The 22,090-nt window shown below is 37.6% G+C and overlaps 1 protein-coding gene across 1 annotated transcript in view; it reads right to left on the minus strand.

The window, feature by feature from the left end:
- Positions 1–20,753: 20,753 nt before the first annotated feature.
- Positions 20,754–22,090, minus strand: part of LOC126356229 (uroporphyrinogen-III synthase-like) — a 33,712-nt gene continuing 32,375 nt past the window's right edge. Inside the window, exon 4 of the mRNA XM_050007048.1 lies at positions 20,754–21,072. Coding sequence (XP_049863005.1) covers positions 20,953–21,072 — 120 coding nt within the window. The 3' untranslated portion in view covers positions 20,754–20,952. The remainder of the gene's footprint in view (positions 21,073–22,090) is intronic.

Here is a 22,090-nt window from a genome sequence, read left to right on the forward strand (position 1 = left end):
TGCACTTTCAGAAGTACTTACTTCACAGATAAAGTAATCACTGCACTGACAATTTATCAGAATCACTGTGTTCCAGAATGAAAAATACATTATGTGCATTCTGACAGCTTATCACAGACAAACTCATGCCATTTTATAAATTTGTGAGCTATCTGTTATTAGCATCAGATGAAGGGCATAGTTAAAATTGTGAGATTTAGCTACATTATAAAAATTTGTCCACCCTACAATGATTGCACTATAGACAGGTAAGTGAAATAATCAGGGCCAGTAGTTATAAACAGTCTTATAGACATAATATGAGAGAAGAGGAAGAATAGAGAGCAACTCATAAATGAGAGACTGTAGTAAATGACAAGCATAGAAACAGGAACAAAGCACAAAGGTAAATAATAATTCAGTTTATGTCTGCAGATAGTGATATTTCTCAAGTGAATTTCAAAAACGAGGTGCTGTTACATAGTGTGTAAAATAGTATCTACATAATACTAGGCAAGTGTAAAATCAAAGCATATTTATTTTGCATATTGGTATTCCAGTTGCTGTGGGCTTATTTATTAATTGTCATTTTTATTTTCAGTTCAGTGTTACTATCTGAGTTTACATTTTGTCATTCAGAGACAATGAGTGGAGCTGCGGACACTAGGAAATGGAGTACCAAGTGGAGAAATCGGAACATGTCTGACATATTCTTCTGTTTGAATTCAGTAGAAGGGTGACAGCCTTGAAAGCAGCCAGAAACATTTGCACCATGTATGGGGATAGTGCCATTGGATAGAGCATGGCAAGAAAATGTCTTTGTTGTTTTAAGGAGGATCGTTTTGACATAGTAACTCTCCATGTTCAGGAAAGATGAAGATTGTTTAAATGCACTAATCCACAATGATCCACAGCAGTGAACTTGAGAACTGGCAGATGCGATGAATTGTGATCATTTCACCATCATGCGATATTTACGTGCAATGGGAAAGGTTCAAAAACTGGGTGTTTGTATGCCGCATACTCTTAAGCCAAAATCACAAAAATCAGTGGTTAGCTGTATGTGCATCTCTGCCTGCTCATCATCAATTGGTTTGTGAACAACACTGACCATTCCTGTCCTGTATCATTACTGGTAATGAGAAATGGTGTCTTTATGCTAACATAAGGAAAAGAAAGAATGGTTGATCCCAAACAAAGCAGCAACTCCCTGAATGAAGATCTTTATGCATCTGCAAAAGATAATGCTATGCATCTGGTGGAACAGTGATGGTGTGGTGTACTATGAATTGCTTCTATAAGGTGTAACCATCACTGTTGACATCTATTGTCAACAATCGAGGTGTCTTGCAGATACAATCCATGAACAGCAACCAAGGAGACTGCGTGAAGTGATGCTACTCCACAATAACACCAGCCCCCCTTCTGCTAGACTGACAAAAAACACTCCACAGGAGTTACCTTGGGAAGTAATTCCACACCAACCTTATTCACATGAATTCTCCCCTCAGATCTTCAGCTTTTCTGCTCTCTATTGAACAACCTTCAAGGAACTCCTGTTCTTGATGCAAATGCACTCTGAACATGGCTCAAAGAGTTCTTTGCCTCAAACCTTGTGTTGTCCACTGTTGTGGAATTGAAAAGTTACTCGGGCATTGGCAGATTGTTATAAATAGAGAAGGAGAATATATTATAGTTGATGAAAGTCTCTGTTATGTATATATGTCGTGTTTATTAAACTTATGGAAAACACTATGAACTTATGCACAAACCTAATACAAAGAGTGGGTTTTGAACCCCTGAATAAAAAAGAAATTATCCAGATACCCAGAAACTAAAATAATGGGTCAACATAGAGAAAGAAAGCAAGATATCTGTAGGTTATCACACTGTGCCGAATCACAAAGTAAGGATAATTTTGAAAGCATGTTTCATTTGCAACAGTATGATGTACAAAGATGGGTGTTACAGTAAGGGGTAGAGACACTCGCCAAGTTTCTGGTGCCCTCTACAAATGTTCTGTGATTGCACCCTTGGTAATTCTGCACACATCCAAATGGTAACAGCTCCATCCATATGTTCATCAGCATGTTTTTGTAAATGCCCATCATGACAACAGTGATGCATTCCTGCAGTTCTTGCAGCTTTGTTGGCACTGGGGTTCACGAATTTTGTCCTTAACCCTAAACCCTCAGGAAGAAACCGCACAACAGGTGATGCCGTTATCTGAAGGGCCATGGGAACCCAGTCGAGCATGTCCTATCCAACGGTGTGGCACTTCTCTGTTGAGAAAGGTGAAAACAATTATGCCTCATTGAAGTGGAGCCCCATTCTATTGAAAAATGAAAGTTGAGAAGTCTGCAGTCAGTTGTGGAAACAACAACAAGTGCAACATATATAGGTACATGGAAATTGTCACCATTGGCTCAATGACGGAAAAGGCACCACACACATTTGTCTTTGATACGGCACAAAACACATTCACTTTTGATGAATCCTGTTCCAACTCCATACAGGCATGTGGCCATTTGGCGCCCTACACTCCCACATTGTGACAATTCATGTTTTCCGACAGATGGAAAATCTTCTCTTGCATTGGTGCCATATTTTGCAGTGGCTTCACAGGCCTGCCGTCTAGTGTGCATGTGGGTCATAAGGTGGAATATTTTAAACTTAGTAAGTGTACATTCATTTTCGTTTATTACTTGTCTTTTCAGTAAACAGTGCTTTGGAACCAGATGAATCATTCAGGCTAATTCTGTATTATGTAAAAATAAAAAGGAGGCTCTGACACACAATATACACTGAAGAGCCAAAGAAATTGGTACACCTGGCCTGGGGGTTAATTCCATGAAACAGGAAGTGAAAATGTACAGAGTGTAAAATAAGCCAACACAATAAGAATGATTCTACGGGCACAATACAAGTACTCTCAACAGAAATGCTTCATTAATATATCCAATTGTTGGCTCCATTTTAACTTTTATTCAGTGCTAAGTCGTTAGGAAATTTACATGCTGTCCTTCAATCAATGTACGACCATTTTTGTCTACTTCTTGTGCTAATAGATCCGTATTGCTTGTTTAAGTTGGAATAATAAGGGTCTTTGTGAGATTAAAACTTACAAAGAGAGGTTCCCATGGGTGGGGTTGACTTTTTGAAACCATCTGTATGGTGTTGTATAACAATAATGTAAATTCCTGGATGGAGAGGGTACATAAAATAAGAGAAAGGTAATCACTTACCAATAAAGCACTCATGCATGTCACACACAAACATGTAACAAGAAACTGTTAACACTTGCTTGAGAGCTCTTGTTCTTTTCCTAGTACAAGTACACAAACACACACACACACACACACACAAATGTATTTGCCCACCATGGTAACGGCGAGACTGATTACTGAATATTGATTATTGTAAGTAGTTTCCTGGGTAGGTGGAGTTGGGGAGGGGGTAGGGAAGAATGCATGAGGTAAGGAAGGGGTAGCAGATTGGTGTGAGGCAAGTCTTTTGCCAAATGACTCACCAGCTGCATAACAAGACGAAAGGAGTTCAGACAGGAGAACACACAAGAGAGAGAGAGACAGAAACAGGGAGATGGAGGGGAGTAAAGAAGAGGAAAGTGATGATGAGGATGGAGAAAGAAGAGGGAAATGGGTGGGCAGAAGAGGGGAGAGAGAGAGAGAGAGAGAGAGAGAGAGAGAGAGAGAGAGAGAGAGAGAGAGAGTGTTAGCGTGTGAGTGCCTGTATGGGGGGAGGGGGGAAGAGTGGTGGAAGAATGCAGTACACGATTGGGATGGGGAAAGAGTGATGTACATAGAAGAGAGAAGGGGAAGGTAGGAAAGGCAGTGGGAACAAGTTATTGGGGGTTTAGGCCAGAGGGATTGTGAGAGTGCAGGATATGCTGGAGAGACAATTCCCATCAGCATAATTCCAAGAATCTTGTGTTGGAACGGTGTATCCAAATGGCCCATCTAATGAAGCATTAGTGAAGTGGTGCACAGCATGTTCAGCAACTGGATGGTCAAGTTTGCAGTTTGCCACATTTTGGCAGTGGCCATTAATGTGAGTGGACAGTTGGTTGCTTGTCATGCCCACACAGAATGCTGTACAGTAACTGCAGCATAACTAATACATAACATGGCATCTTTCACATGTGTGCCTGCGTTTTATCAGTACGAGAAGCCTGTGACTGGATTGCACTAAGAGGTGATGGGTGGATGTATGGGACAGGTCTTGCACCTAAGTTGACCATGAGGGAATGATCCATGAGGTACAGGATTGGGAGACGGATTGGAGTAGTGATGGACAAGGATATTCTGTAGGTTCAATGGGTGGTGGGACACTACTTTTGGTTAGGATATTCTTCATTCCAGAGCACATGATGAGAGGTAGTCAAAGCCTTGGTGAAGGATGTAGTTGAGCTTTCCATGGTCAGGGTATTACTGGGTGATTAGAGGAGTGCTACTTGGTGGCTGCTTAACAGGGGTTACTGGTATCAAAGGAGGAGATGGCATGGGAGATCTGTTTATGGATGCACTGAATAGGATATTGTCTGTCAATAAAGATTCTGGTAAGGCTATCAGTATATTTCAACAACTCCTGCTGTCCATTCCAGATGTGGCATCCATGTGTGGCATGGCTATAAGGAGGAGACTTTTTGACATGTAACAGGCAACAGCTGTCAAAGTGGAGGTACTGCTGGTGGTTGATGTGCTTTATATGAACGGGCATATTTATGGAGCCACCTGAGAGGCAGAGATTAGCATCTAGAAAGGTAGCTCGTTAATTTGAGAAAGACCAAGTGGAGTGGATTTTGGAGTAGGTATTAAGGTTATGGAGGAAGGAGCTAAGGTCGTTCCTGCCATGAGTCCAGATCATGAAAATGTCAGCAGTGAATCTGAACCTGACAAGGAGCTTTAGGCATTGACTGGATAGGAAGGATTCTTCCAGAATGTACATGGTCCGTAAGACCTCGCATTACCTTTCCTCTTCTGTCCCCATCCAGATCAAATACTGCTTCAACCACCAGTCTTGCTCCCCCCCCCCCCTCTCCCCCCTTAACTCATGCAGACACACTCTAATTCTCTTTGCCCCCACCCCCTTCTCTCTCCCCTCACCCTGTTTTTCCACCCCTCTGTCTCTCTCTCTCTCTCTCTCTCCTCAACACCACCTCCCTCTCTTTTCCTCTCTTCCCTCCCATCCCTCTCCCTCTCTCTACCCCTCTTCCCTCCCATCCCTCTCCCTCTCTCTACCCCTTATACGCCCTCCCTCTGAACTCCTTTTGTCTTGTTATGCAGTTGTTAAGTCATCTAATGAAAGACCTACTTCATTTTACCCACTACTTGCCTCATGCATCGTTCCCTACACTCTACCCAGGCAACTGCTTGCAATAATTGATATTCCATAATTGTCTCACCACCATCAGACTTGCTTAGCTTTGGGTGTCTGTGTGGTTGTGTGCGTGAATGTGTGTAGTCTTACTAGAAAAGCAGCAAGAGCTCGAAAGCTAGTATTGCCTGTTTTCTGTTCCATGTTTCTGTACACCATGCACCAGTACTCTTTTGGAAAGTGGTAGCCTTTCCTCTGTTTACTTACTTTTTCCATCCATGAATTTCTATTATTGTTACACTTCAGAGTACAGGTAATTTCAAAAAGTCGATCACATTCCTCGGGGCCTCTACTTCTTAGCAGTGAACCACTTGTAGGACTGCCCTGCTACTGTTTGCGCTGTGCATGCTAGGGTTAAATGTGAAGCATTGGTTAGTATGCTTACATCATCAGTAAAGGTTACAGTTTTTGAAGTACCCTTTAAAGTCAATGGAAGATCATTTGTGTAGAGGGCCCAATATTCTCAAGTTATAATTAGTAGCACACTGTCTGTTTTTCTCTACTCAGTTTCATAATCTGATTATATATGTGTCGGACTCTTCAAAACATACTGACATTTGGCCTGATTCATTCCTAACTGCGGACCAATTTTGTCTAAACATTTCTGATGTATCTTGCAGGGCTTCTGATGCCATCCTTAATTGTATGTCACAGTGCACAAAAACATATATATTTGCAACATTGCATCACTATTTCACATTTTTGCAACAGCAAAAAGTAATAAAATTAATGCTGACATCTTGGAAACCTTATATTTAATTGTGTATACTCCAAGCACCACACCAAACAACAAAAGAATCTAGAACAGTACACCAATCAAATTCAAGTGCAGGAACTATGCGAAAAACAGCATGCTTTACAACTGTTTTTCAATTATTTCCAGTTAATGTCAGTAGTGAAAATTTTGTATATGGATTTTATCTGGTGTTAAGTACAAGAACATTGCTAAAGGTTTTGACATGAGAAGTCTGACCATTCCCTTGAAAGAATTTCTCATCTTGGAAACTTGTTGTTGTGGTCTTCAATCTGAAGACTGGTTTGATGCAGCTCTCCATGCTACTCTATCCTGTATAAGCCTCTTCATGTCTGAATAACTACTGCAACCTGCATCCTTCTGAATCTGCTTAACGTATTCATCTCTGGTCACTCTCCATGATTTTTAACCCCCTCTCTTCCCTCCAATATTAAAGTGGTGATACTTTGAGGTCTCAGAATGTGTCCTGTCAACCGATCATTCTTTTAGTCAAGATGTGCCACAGATTTCTTGTCTCTCCAATTCTATTCAGTACCTCTTCATTACTTACTTGATCTATCTATATAATTTTCAGCACACTTCTGTAGCACATTTCAAAAGCTTCAACTCTCTTCTTTTCTAAACTGTTTAGCATCCATGTTTCCCTTCCATACATGGCTACACTCCAGACAAAAACCTCCAGAAGAGATTTCCTAACATTTAAGTCTATATTCTATGTCAACAAATTTCTTTTTTCGAGATATGCTTTTCTTGCCACTGCCATTCTGCATTTTATATCTTCTCCACTCCAGACATCATCAGTAATTTTGCTGACCAAATACCAAAACTCATCTGCTACTTTCTGAGTCTCATTTTCTAATCTAAATCCCTCAGCGTCATACGATTTAATTAGACTACATTCCATTATCCTTGTTTTATTTTTGCTGACGTTCATCTTATATCCTCCTTTCAAGCCACTTTCCATTCTGTTCAGCTGCTCTTCCAAGAATTTGCTGTTCTCGACAGAATTAAAATGTCATTGACAAACTTCAGAGTTTTTGTTTCTTCTTCTTGACTTTAATTCCTGTTCCAAATTTTTCTTTTGTTTCCTTTACTGCTTGCTCAATGTACAGATTGAATAACATCGGGGTTACGCTACTATCCTCAATTCTCAAACAGTGCTTTTCTTTTGTGTCCTTCAACTCTTATAATTGCAGTCTGGTTTCTGTACAGATTGTAAATAGCCTTTCTCTCCTGTATCTTACCCATGCTATCTTCAGAATTTTAAAGAGTGTTTTCAGCCAAAGTTGTCTAAAACTGTAAGTCTACAAGTGCTATAATGTAGGTTTGCCTTTCCTTAACCTACCTTCCAAGATAAGCCATAGGTTTCATATTGCCTTGCATGTTCCTACATTCCTCTGGAATCCAGTGTCAGATGCTACCTGTTTTTCCATTCTTCTGTAAAGCATTTGTGTTGGTATTTTGTAACCATGACTTATTAAACTAATAGTTCAGTAATTTTGACATCTCTCACAACTGCTTTCTTTGGAATTGGAGTTATTACATTCTTCTTGAAATCTGAAGGTATTTTGCCTGACTCATACATCTCGCATGCCAGATGGAAGAGTTTTGTCATGGCTGGTTCTTCCAGGGCTATCAATAGTTCTGATGGAATGGTCTGCTCCTGTGACCTTGTTTCAGTGCTATGTCAAATTTTTCTCACAGTGTCTCCCATCTAATCTTCATCTACATCCTCTTACTTTCTATAATATTGCCTTGAAGTTCATCTCCCTGGTATAATCCTCTATAGACTTCTTCCACCTTTCAGCAAAGAAATCTGCTTAGGATTGATTTCCATCTTAGCTCTTGATATTCATGCACCTGCTTCTCTTTTCTCCAAAAGCCTCTAATTTTCCTGCAGATGGCATCTACCCTTCTCCTAGTGGAATATGCTTCTAAATCCTTACATTTGTCCTCTATCCATTCCTGCTCAGCCATTTTGCACTCACTGTCAATCTCATTTTCTATTGTTTGTATTCCCTTTTGCGTGCTTCAAGTTGTTCACACTGTATGAAGCATTTGGGTAAATTTTAGCAGTCAGTAAAATTTGACCATAGTAGGACCTAATAGCCAGAAATACAAAGACCAGTGTTATGCATATGAATATGAATTCTTTGCTGGGGAATGTAAAAAGTGTTTTTTTTTTTTCATTTTTTTCAGAGACTTTATTGGCACATTAACGTGAACATGCTGTATTTTATTTTTAACAAATGCTTCAAACTGTAAATGTGTCCTCTCGTGGGATATGAAAATGTTAGTGGATGAGAAGCTGGTGACATCACAGTGAGGAATTCCATCATTGTGCAGCCTATGTAGTATCTCTTACCAACAATTCACTGTTGAAGCCATAATCGAGCCCAGATTCTTCTTCACAGTTTTCTCCACTCTTCTTCGATGATTGCTAACAGTGTTAAAGCAATGTTTTTAGGTGTTTCCGTTTTCAAAAATAAACTGTGTGATTAGGTTTCAGATGCAGCTGACGACTGCTACTGGAGACTGCTGTGGTCGCAATTCACGATAAGGACCACGTTCCATCATATGTATCGTAACACGTCATTTCAGAGTGTGTAGCAACACTCAATACCATGTGTGGCTTGCTTCATGATGTGAAACACATCCCATGTGAGGACAGTTTAACATACCTGGAAATAAAAACATGAGGAAAGTCGTCCACTTACTTGAAGATGAATAATGTGTTGCTGATATGGACACTTACTTGATCAGATTATTGTGAACAGTAAATTTTGTGTCGAACAACATACACTGCTGGCAATTAAAATTTCAACATCATAAAGGAAAACAAATTACACAATATTATTTCTTGTGTGTATATAGTTTAGTAGGAAGAATACATGATACCATTTGCAGGTGATTTGGGGATGTATAGGATGCGAAATTTGTTACACAAACCTGTCACCTATGACAGTCAATATGGCTCTAACCCAGCCAAGCATCAAATCAAAGTGAGCTTGGTTGACATACTGGTACGTCGTTCCACTTGCTTCAATTCCAAGTAAGAGTCCATCAATCGTAGTGGCTGGTGAGTGGTGCATGCTGCCCTTGGCAACTCCCAAACAAATGTTTTTGGTGGGTGAGATATAAGTAGATATACTGGCCAGGGAAAAAGTTGGACATCCTTTGTACTGAAATAGGTCAGGATATTATGCGGTTTTGCAAATTGACATTGAAAGACAACATCACAGAGTCTTCTACAATAAGGCACACCCACTAACATTAACATGTCAGAAATGTAAAGCCTGCTGTCCAAACTACCAGCTATGTGAACCAGAGCTGACTGCACTGTGTACCCCATGACATACCATATGATCACACCAGGTGCTGAACCTGTATGACGATGATGATGGTGACAGATTTAGTCTGGCAATCTTTATTATCCTCAGAACATCCACACAGCGACAAGTATATCATGAAACTAAAAAAAGAACTGGGACTCGTCTGAAAATATGACGTAGTGGTACTCCTCAGACTAATGTTGGTAGCGGGCATGCCACAATTTGTGCATCTGTCTGCTGACATAACCAAACGGACCCGCAAAAATGGTTACCATGCTGACAGTGTTTAGTGCTCTAGACGTTTTCACACTGTATGGATGGATATATCTCTTGCTGCAAACAAGTTCATTTAGTGACTCATTGTACGTGACGTGGCTGTTTATCCTACATGGCCGAATGAACAATATGTCGGTCTTCTCAGCTGCTAGCACCCTGGAACCAATTTTTTTATTCTGCCCATTCATCTAATATAAGGTGCCTAGGAAGCTGCTTTTTTGGATTGCTAGACAACACTTCAAGCAAATCTTATTAACAGAGTTTAACACTAAGTTAAATTGACTATACTTAACTCTGGTATTCACAAAGGTGTGTAACAAGCAAATGGCAACATGCAAATAATCAATGTCCTTCAGTATATACAGTTTCAACGCAAGCAAAACAATACAGTTCATAATTCACTGCTGCGGCATTTGTATGACGGCTCTTCTTCCACTCCATCTGCGGCTAGACAGTGCAGCGCTCATATTCTCTTCGTGTAGAGGATGCACCTGTCTTGGTGTCATCCTAGAGAGGGGTTCGTCAGCATGACGTCTCACAGCCCTCACTGCTCTTCCATTCTTGATCGTTATGCCATCGCTTGTTATGCTGCAAGAACATTGAGATCCTGCATGAGGAATCCACCAACTGCATAGGATTCAACAGTTGTTTTAAGCCATTGATTCCATATTCACATGACAGTTGTGACATCTGACCAACGAGCAATATTTTGGAACAACAAACTGCAGTGACGATTGTGCTGCCATTGAATTCTGACGTGCTGTGTAATGAGACACCTTTTTCTAACAGAACATTCTTTTTTAGAAGTAGCTGATACCAAGATTAATCCCGAATCTTGTATAGGTGAACATTCTCAGTTGTTTCACTGAAAGGATTTAATTTGATTTTGTATACGATGTATTACATTTCAGATTAAAATGTACAAAAAGATATTAATTTGTTACACCATCTATTTATGGTTAAAATTATTGTTTATTTAAATTACAAAAAATGTGGCATACTTAGAATTCATATTATTAATTGCACAATCTAATGTGAATTATTAAATTTATTTCTGGATTCATTTATAAGGTAATGATATAACATGGTAAAGATTCTACTTATGTCAAGAAAGCCTGTAAACTCTGGAATATTGTCAGTACCACAGAAAGTTGGGGGTAGTGGGCATGCCTCCCATGGAAACAGATGTAGTTACAATTTTAACAATGTGGATCTTTATTCTGAAGTGGAAATTGTAAAGCTGGTGTGATATTGAATAATGTGACAAAAAATAAAATTCAAGAGTAAAAGAAGCAAATCTTCAAACATTATACAGATCAACAGGAACCTACAAAATCAAAATTTCAGCTTCAAGAATGAACTCCCCCACGTGAGAACTGCAGCCAACACCAAGAGAAAATGTAGATAAGTAAAAATATTTTCTTTTGTACATCTTACGTCTCTTGAAGCTTTCAAAACTTTTAGAGAGAGAGAAATTTAATGGTGATATTTGGGAGGGTAAGATTACAAGTGGGGGTTCTCAGCCAGGATCAGTTGACTGATAATGAAGTTTTGTATGTTGCAGAAAAATAAGAAGAAGAAGAAGAAGAAGAAAGCTAATGATAAACAATTTGTGGAATTTTTTTTTTTGGTGGACTCGTGAGATTGCTAGGAAAATGAATAGAGGCGAGGGTAGTGCTGATGAAGTGAAAGTCTAGTCAGCAAAGAAACATTAGAAACCAATGTTTTGAGTTGATTTTAGCAAAATTAGAAAAAATGAAGTCAGATAACAAAAACAAATTTTGTGCAGTGAATATCAGTTTACTGAGATAAAGACAGATAACAATAGCAAATTTCGTGCAGTTAATGATCAGTTAACTGGAAAATTTACTTCACTACAAGGACAATTAAATGACCTGAAAACAATGGTAAAATGGACAGGGTACAATAACAAATAGACCAACTTAGTAATCAGGTTTTGGAAATAAAAAATGGACTATCACATGGATTAAAAGTTGTGAATGAAAAAGTTGATGTCTTCTCCCAAGTAAGTTTATTGTTTTGGAAAATGGTCTAGTAAATGAATATGCATGACAGGAGAAGAATGTTAATGAGATCAAGAGTTCAACGAAAGGTCGTAGAGGAAGAAACGGAACAGAACTTTAGTAGATTAGATAAAAAAATTTTAAATGCTGAAAACAGTATGCTAACTAATGTAAATGTTTTAGATTAAAAAATTTCAGTAGTTTAGGAAAATTGCATTCACAACAATCTATATTCAGATAATGGTATTGTGTAGTCCAACATTCCAATCAAAAGTTTTCCATCACACAATTTACATCCAGTGGATTTTCTACACCACTGTAGAGATAGTTTTGTGTCAGGCATGAGTGATGACCAAAAAATTAAATTTATTAAAAGATGTCTTGAAGGTGAAGCTCTGTCTTGGGTAAATCTAAATGTAAGTCAGTGGGAGACATAGCAAAGTTTCGAAAAAAAGTTTTTTAAATAAATTTTGGTCAGAAGCTGACCAAGGGAAAATTAAAAGTGAATTTCTGAATGGCCCTAATTACAGGAATAGAGATGGTACACTGAAAGAGTTTTGTAAGAATCAACTTAATAAATTAACACCTTGAAAAACCATTTGATGAAATGACATTGATTGATGCATTCAAAAGAAGATTACCAGAGAGATTGCAGTGTTTTTTAGTACATGGACCTGACGATTGCCTTGAACAATTTTTACGATATGTTGACAGTGTAGATAGGGCAATGGAAAGAAGCATGTACCATAACAATTGAAATGATAGAGATCAAAATGGTAATAACTACAGAAACAGAGATAGTGGTAACTTCTATCAGGATCAACATGGCAATAGAGACAGAAACTTTGAACATCAGCAAAACAGGAATAATGGGGATAATCATGGTCAATTTAATAGGAGAAACAATCATAGAGATAACTACTTGAGAAACGGCGGTCCGCTTCAATGTAGGTTCACAGTTTTGGGGTGAGGAAACACAGCAAGTACAGGATCTCCAATTTACACTTACAATTAGACAATAATAACAGTACTAATAATGAGGCACAAGTATCTAAAGTTGGACAGAAAGAATATCGGATTCTCATTTATGTTTCGATCAAAAGTTTTGGAATACTATGTTTAATTATAGTGATGTACGTATTAATCACAAACCAGAATGTGAGAGTAATGAGAATTTTGATGCAGCGTGTTCTACTGATTTCTTCCCTTGGTCAGAAAACAGCGTTATTGATGCATGTAAAACAGGTTTTGACTGCACTGGATCTGAATTAGGTGGTATTTTTTATGTAGATGTGAATGAGAGGTGTGAAATAACTGAGGTTGGTAAGTCTGAGACTGGCAACTTATTGCAAATGAATGTAGGTGAGGTGTGTGACTTTAATGGTACTGAGACTTGTGTTGTTAATGATGTTGATGAAGTAATTTGGAAGAATATGATGATGATCAGGTTTTGTGGAGTTTAAGAATAATGAAGTTTCAGAGTTATTTGCGAATACAGATAAGGTAAGTGATGTTTATGGTGATATAAGCGAGAGTCATGGAATACCAGACCAGTCAAAGCAGTTTTTCATTAATTTCATGCAGAGCAGTGACCCAAACAGTAAAGGTGAGTTATCTGTAAGCCTAGAGAATAAAGGTGAAAACTTTTTGAAATTTGTTTGGGACCAAATTGATGGTAATGTGGATAAATGTGCAACCTGGAGTAAGTTAGCTGTGGTTAGTTAAAATTAGTATCCAAATTGTTGAAATGAAGTGAAAGAAGATGTCAGTAGGAAATGTAATTTTGACAATAATATATTTTGTGTTCCTTCTGTAATAAGTGATGTTAGTTGTCCTATGGAACCCATTCAGTGCGTTCAATCTTCACCTGAGAGCATTTGTAACCAAAGTAATGCTATGATACCAGTAAAATTAATAAAACCTTGGGAAAACAGTGTGGATGTAGCATTTAATGAAACTGAAAGTTATCTCTTACATGAAGCGCCTAATAACAGAGAAGATGATTCAGATTTTGAATGTCCTTACATTAAGATCAAGGTTGAAGGGAACTGTTTGATGCAGGTAGCCCAAATTGAGGTATCTTTGAACAATTTAGAGACAAGATTCAGTATAGTTAGAATTTTGTGGAAATGCCCATTGTAGGTCTAAATATAAGAAGAGCTACAGGTAAGCAAAGCAAATTGGTAAAATCTCAGGAACTATTAACATTTAGTATAGAGGGCAAAACCTTTGAACATGGATGCTTACCGATCCCTACTGTGGAAGAAAATATAATTCTCGGTATGGATTGGATAGTGAAAGTTGAGGCTTGTTTTGGATGGAGTGCTAAAGAATTGTTTATTTTGGAACAATTCCTCTCAAGAAAGCCACCAGTAAGCAAATCATCTCTAAGTTTGAAAACACATATTTTCATCAGGTGGGTAATCCTAAAACAACCTAATCTGATAATGGTTCTCAGTTTACATCACGAAGTGTTGACATCTGAGATAAAGAAATTTTATGATACTTATATTGAATCATTTGAAATTCATGACAATGTACATCCTAGTGCATACAGGCTTGTGTATCCTAAATCTAAGAAGTTATTTGGATTATGCAACATCACTGAGCTGAAAGCATATAGACATGATCCACAAGTATCTATTTTTTCCTATTGTCATTTATTTAGTAGATAAGATGATGTGAATTTTAAAGTTCTATTTTATCTATTGACTGAGTTAAAAATCTGTGCCAGACTATATAATTATGTTCTGTAAAAGATTTGTGCTTTAGAATTTGATACATATATGCCATGAGACTAAATGAGAAGATCTTTTTGCAATTTTAAAATGGGACAGTGTTCATAATTTGTACTGCAAAAATTAGGAATAATATCTGAGCATATCTGTGTGTAATACCTTATTAATCCATTTCTTTTCATTGCATTTAACTCTGAATATTAATGTTTCATATGTGAACACTTTTTAATCACACCTGACATAAATCCCATATAACTGACTTAGAAAAATGACTAAGGACAGCATATCTCGTCTGATGTGAAGAATGTATAGAACAGTGTATTTAATACACAAAATAATGTTTCAAGATTTGATGTGAATGTTAGTCAGGACGTTACTTATCCGTCGGAGTGTGTGATGAGAACTCTAAGGAGGAAGCTGAAAGATGTGGGCGGATTCACTCCCCACACGGCTGTACCCTGCTGACCAATTGACTTACAAGCAATCATAGGTGCTGGGTAACGAATGCGAGCATGTCAACTACATCTGTGTTGTGTCTGATATTTGTGAATTGTTAGCCAAGATTGCTAAAGACAGTGTTATTCAACATAAATGCATGTCTTTTCAAATAGGGGGATTGACTTTCCAGAACATTATGTAACTTTCAATCAGTATGTATTTTTTTTAATCAGTTGTAAATGAATCTTCTAGGTCTTGGTGTATGTAGGTTGGTTGTATAGACAATTGGCAAATAGTGTGGAAGACATTTACACGTATAGACAATATAACAAGATGTATACATGCCTGCTTTCAATTCTCAAGCTACTGCATTGTGTCATCCTTTAAAGATAACCATGACTGTTTACCTGTATTTATCCTGAGTATTGCAATATTGTATCTGATTTGAACTTGAGTTGTGGACAGAATCATGCTTATCTCTGTTTTGGGTACCCCTGGTCATCGCGACTGTGTGTACTCAAGGAGAGCATACAACTATTGATTGAGGCTAGATGATTCGTACAATTACTCTTTGCATAATTGAACTTATTGACATCTTATGAGCATTATTCATTTTGTTGCTTTGAAACATTTTTTTGCTGGTTTGGTTTGGATACATGGTTTGATTGCCACGTCGGAAGCTTATGCCCTAATATTTTTCCACTATTTTGTTCTTTTAATATTTTTCCATTACTTTGTTCTTTCATGAGTCAACATATCCTTAAATACTCTGGCTCATGTAGCTGATGGATTCATACTCATGGTTGAGTATATTCTTCTGGTCTGTACCTGTCATTGTGAGATTTTCGAGTCGGCCCACTTGTCGTATACTTAGGCTCTGAAATTTTCTCTTCTCTTTTGAAGATTTTGAAAGCTTGATTGCATGGGTGTTACTTACAATTTATAATTCTAGTAATTTACATTGTCTCTGTATTTATTTCTATAGTTTAGTGATGTAATGTTGTAGTTTTGACCTTGTATTATTTTCTTGTGACAGTATGTTCCACAGATCTGAAAATCTGAATACCATATCCTGATATATGTATAGATTATGACTTGTATAGTAGATGTTTTGCTTATGTTTTCTGTAATATCTTATGTATCAGATACTTCTAAACATCTATATTCTAGCATAATCTTGTACGCTGTTTGGCAAACCTTATAGTCTGTCACAAAATACTGTAAACATACTGTTTCCAAATTTTGTAATGGGGGACCTTTTTCTAACAAAACTTTTTTTTTTTTTTTTAGAAGTAGCTAATACCAGGATTAATTTTGGTATAGATGAACATTCTTGTCTGTTTCACTGAAAGAATTTCATTTGGTTTTGTATATGATGTATTATATTTCAGACTAAAATGTACAAAAAGAAATTAATTTGTCACACTCTGTATGTATGGTTAAAATTATTTTTTTATTTGAAATTATGAAATATGTGTTATACTTAAAATTCATATTTTTAATTGCACAATCTAATGCAAATTATTACATTTATTTCTGGATTCGTTTATAAGATAATGATAAAACATGGTAAAGATTCTGCTTTTGTCAAGAAAGTTTGTAAACTCTTTGGGATATTGTCAGTACTGCAGAATGTTGGGGGTAGTGGGCATGCCTCCCCTCAAAACAGATGTATTTATTATTTTAACAATGTGGATTTGTGTTCTGAAGTGGAAATTGTAAAATCGGTGTGATGTTGAAAGATGTGACAAAAAATAAAATTCAAGAGTTAAAGAGGCGAATCTTCAAACATTATTCACATCAACAGGAACCTACAAAATCAAAATTTTCAGCCTCGAGAATGTACTCCTAGACGCGAGACCTGCAGCCAACAACAAGAGAAAATGAAGATATCTAAAAAGTTTTTGTTTTGTATACCTTATGCCTCTCAAAGCTTTGAAAACTTTTAAAGACAGAGAAATTTGATGGTGACATGTGGGAGGGTAAGATTAAAGCTGGTAGACATTTCTCTTTCTTCTTAATCATTGTGGACTCACATACCTTAGTGCATTAAAAAATAAATGTCAAAAGCTCTCAGAACCTACGACAATCTTCTCACACACAATCAACATTCAAAAGCACAAATGTGATTTCTGAATGTGAACTGCCATGTAATCATTCTTTGCATATACAAAATGGGTCTTGCAACTCTTGCCTACTTTATGTGCTTACACTGAAATGTTAATTATTTGCATATACAAGCTCATACTGCACTTCATGCCAATTTAATGCCGTCTTCATGGTGTTGCAACTTGAATGGCCACTAGCATAATTACCTAGGACTAGTGTGGTCAAATGTTATAAAAGTGTTGGAAAAGGAGAAGAAGGTCTTTGTGAATGGGTGGATGGCAAACAACAACAGGAATTTTTATAGTAAATCCACTGAGAGAGATATGAATTGCTGAGGAGAATTTCAGTTTCATTAGGGAGACAGCAATTTTTTTGGAGTGGCAAAAGTAGATTGGAGGTTCATGGTGGGGCCAAGCACAGAAGTAGTGTCCCAACAGAGGGAGTGAAAATAGGGAAGAACAATTTCAAAAATATTTTTTTAAAGAAGTCATCGTTGTGATAAGGTTGTGCAGAGAGTATAAAATGACAAAAATTGTGGAGAGGGTAATGTGTTGTATTTGAATGTGTCAGCTCAGAAATCTGCATGCACCATTACAATAAAATACACATGACTGTGATGGATAACCAGTGGTTAGCAAACTGAGATGTACATACAGGGTGTATAAAGGGACAAGGAAAAAAAATTCCCGGATATCCCGTTTAAGAAATATGCTTTTTTCCCAGGCGAAAATACACTTTTTCTGTGCTAAGTGACAGTAGGTTTTCCATAGATTTTCCCTCGGAGCTGTAAAACTTATCAATTCTTTGAATGGTTAATGTTTTATACAAACACGTAGAATGTCCCGGAAAAAAAAGAAATGATGGGGCACAGAAATTTTGGAGAGACTTTTAATGAAAAAAAAAGGAGAGAAGTTTTGGAAAGACCTTTGATTTGCAGCAACATATACGCTGCATATTTTCGTATTACCAAAGTATAAATTCGATTTGCACCAAACACAACGAGTTAGTTTCCGGAGCGTTGAAACGGAGGTTGCGATGTCCTTTTTTAAGCGAGTTATATCTCAAGCCACGAGATCTCGCCAGCCGATGACAGCAGCTATTCAGAGCGTAGGACACGTGTTGTAGTCAGCCAATAGCAAGATGACTGGTTACATAGCGCGAACACACAAAAGGAAAAGTTAACGGTTTACATTAATGTACACAGTACCGTATATCTACAAGAAAATCTAAGCTTTCACATATAATATTGGTCTCTACGATTAACACGCTACAACAGAAGCCAAGCTTTCACATGTAATATTGATCTTTTTTTTGCGTGTGTTATACTTTATGATACATCACACAAATGTGCCAGTAAATTTAAAATTATGACATAAATGTGTCGGCTCGAAATTCTTGTAAGTGGCTGGTCCTCAAACTGTTCAGTTTCGAACGCTCTGTGATTTAGATATCCATCCCGCTTTCTCATACGTAACATAATTCATCTTGCGTAAAAAGAAATTTACTTTGAAAGTAACGCTTTTCTAAACACCGTTCGCAATACTATCCGGAGACTGTTAGAAATAGGTTCGATTTACCAGTTGCCAGAGAGCGCCAGAAAACAGGCATTATTGGGCGTGTGCAACTGTAGTAGTGTAGGAATCCCACATGTCCGTGTGCATAAAGCACTAAGAGAGCTTACATTACACCATAAAAGAAACAGGGCATCAGTCAGAGTATACTCCAAAGAGCATCGGAATTTCGTAAACCATACTAAAAAGCATAATTCGGCTTGAAGTGCAAATTGGCTTTTTCCACATTCACAATGATGTAGGTTCCATCTGATATTAAGCTTTTCAGTGTGGTTTTTGCGATGTAAATTTTCTTGGAGTACCAGTACTCTACGATCTCATTTTTGGTTCTTTATTATAATGCCATACAGGGCAGAAGTTGATAACGTGCACTTGAAATTCAGCGAACAGTTGGAACTAGCCAATACTGTAGAATGAAACACCACTTCATTTCAAATAAAATGATTGCCTCAGTGGAAAGATTAATAAAGCCAAATTTCTTTAGCAAACTTGCAAAAATAACTTCGTTCTGCAAGGCGATTAATGCTTGACTGCTACTAACTTGTAAATCAAATCAAATCAGAAAACTTAAATTAATAATATATTTTTGCCCACCGTAATTATGTGAATGTATTTTAATTCACTTGATAGCTCCCGGCCACAGAAATCCGTTTTGTTTTCATTTGACGTGGGAGCTGTACACGAAGAGAAGCAGCTACGCGAGTCAAATGCGCAAACGCAATATACCGCTGGCTACTAATCAAACTAACCTAGTGTGAACAGATGTGACGTCATGCTCATAGCAAGCAGTTTATTGTTACAAAGAATTACAGTCTGCGCCCTATGGCCTTTGATATATTTTTGCTATTTGCAGATGCTTGTGCGTGCACGGTGTTTTGTTGTTGTAAATTGCACTTTTCCTTTGCCACTAAAGTTTTATGTTTTTCCCTCTCGTTTATATTTTATTGCTGCAGTATCATTCTCCAGTTGCAGGATACAATAACATTCTTTGCTAGAGAATCAATTCTGCAGTCAAAATTACAAAAATTTAACAGAAAGCTAAAACAATGAAAAATTCCCTTGTTTTTCCCGGTTTTCTCCTGGATGAAAAAAATCCCGGATTTCTCGGTTGTCCCGGGTCGTATACATCCTGTACATATCAAGAGTGCATCTGCAAGGCAAAGTATATATTATAAAATGAAAATAAATTGAAGAATAATGTATTGCAGAAACATTACAATTTAGTGTTATGGCAAAGACAACGGTGGTGTTACAGTAGGACATTAACCTGGGTGACTACACATTTCAAAAGCAGGTTTTCAAACTGCATATCGCAGGGTGAGTAGTAAGTGAGCAGAAAGCGATTGTGTATGACAACTTATAAAATGTCTCTCTGTATGACTGACAACCACAATTCAAAAACTCGACCACCCTGTTGTGGAACATGCTGCAGCCTGTAACACTAATGACACTAACAACTGCTTCAACACTTGTACCATTTGAATTCTCTTCCTGTGCCATAACCTCCTCTATGCTGCGAAGAAACGTTCTCCCATCCCTCCACCCCTGGTCAAAACTTACTAAATCTCGATAATTGGCAAATCCCTTCATATTTTCTAGCCCTCATCCTTTTCTGCTATCATTTACAATCACATACTTCTTCTGTTCCAATATTGTATTCTCCTCTACCATGATCTATACCCTGCCCCCCTTATTTTGGTAAGATGCTACCCAGATAGTTCTCTAACTCCTCCTTGTACATCTTGCCCCAAACTTTATCGTACAGTCTACTATGTACAACCACCTCAAAACCTATGCAACTTTCTGATCTTCTATGGGTGCTTAAGCACCATCCCTCATGCATCTATAAATGAATTGTTACCTTTAGCCCTCCCGCCTTTCGTTCTCAACCTGCAATATACTTAAGCGCGCGCGCGCCCACACACACACACGCACACACACGCACACACACACACACACACACACACACACACACACACACACACACACGTGCGCACGAGGATATTTTTCAGCAGTCATTCCCTTAAAAAACTTCTTCAAATGTTTATTATAGGATCTTCACACACAAAAGTTCATGCATAAATATTCACTATTATGTTGAAAGTACCACAAATGCAGTTGACAACAAGTAACAAGGGTTAAAACAGCTCTCAAGTTCTTTATTGTATACTCATTTAAAAAATGACATAAGAATGCTTTCTCCCATGAACTGAAGACAAAAATAATTAACAAGAATTTCTGCAATAATATATTAACATCAGCAACATACTGAAATTGGATGAGCGGTAAAACGATAAAAAAAATTGACTAATAAGAATATCACATTAGAGCAACAAGTTATAAATGTTCTATGATTGCTTTGGTTAGGTGCTGAGGTGTTGGTTTTTCTGCCGTTGTCCACACAGTTAAACCTGCAGTCTTCAGAGAGGCCTCCGTAGTGGGCCCAATTGCCACAATCTAAAAAGAAATTAATACATTTATTTTAATTAATATTCCAACTGATTTTCTATCTGCTGCATGACACAGAGTAAGTACGGTACTCACTGACAAGGGAAAACTCATGGGACAATATCAGTGAAGCGTATGTTTCAAATATACACATGTCCTCCACAGTATACACGGTGCTTAAAAAATGTATCACATATTTTGAAAGGTGGCATGTTGGGCCAAAACAAGACAAAAAGACAAAATGTGGGCCCTAAAATGCATACCTTGATAGCTGTAACCAAGTGTCCATCTTGACTAGTGTGAAACTTATGTCTTCAACTGCAAGTTCTATACTATTACAATTCACCTATAAAATGCAGTAAACAAATGAGGATGAATTCCTCTGTTTGATGTCCATGGATACAGCATTTAGTGAACATCTGTTAGTGTTGTTACTGTAACCATATTCACAGTTTTGGGTAAATGTGGCATATACGCTAGTTCCAATAGAACTAATTTGCATTTCAGTAAGTTTGTGAAATGCTTTTACACTGTGATGTTATCTCTGTGCTTAACAGCGTCGGAGAAGTCAATTATTCCACACAGGAAATGGCAGACATAATCTTCTGTTATGGTCTGCAAACGGAAACAGCAGTTGAGCCATTTAGGGAAACCATGAAAAACATATATCTGGATAGACTGATAGGGATTTGAACCCCACTTGTCAGGTAAGACCGTATAACAGTGGTACAGGACAGACAGGACACTCCACTGTGTGAACAACCAATATTCGATGCTCCACTCTCTTCTATAGATAATGAATGCTGTACTGGAGACATCATGAACTATTTTGGACAGGGCAGTGACATACCGAAGGCGCTTTATGAATAAAACTGGTGATCTCAAGTACGAATTTTAGGAAGTAACTAACAAGCCATAATGATTAACATTGCTTCAGAATAGAATCCAGATGATATACAAATACTGGACATGATAATGAGGCATTTTGAGACCTACATGTATTCCTGTACTCTTATAAGCCACCATA

This window comes from Schistocerca gregaria, chromosome 3, assembly GCF_023897955.1.
Source record: "Schistocerca gregaria isolate iqSchGreg1 chromosome 3, iqSchGreg1.2, whole genome shotgun sequence".
NCBI classification, from domain to species: Eukaryota; Metazoa; Arthropoda; class Insecta; order Orthoptera; family Acrididae; genus Schistocerca; species Schistocerca gregaria.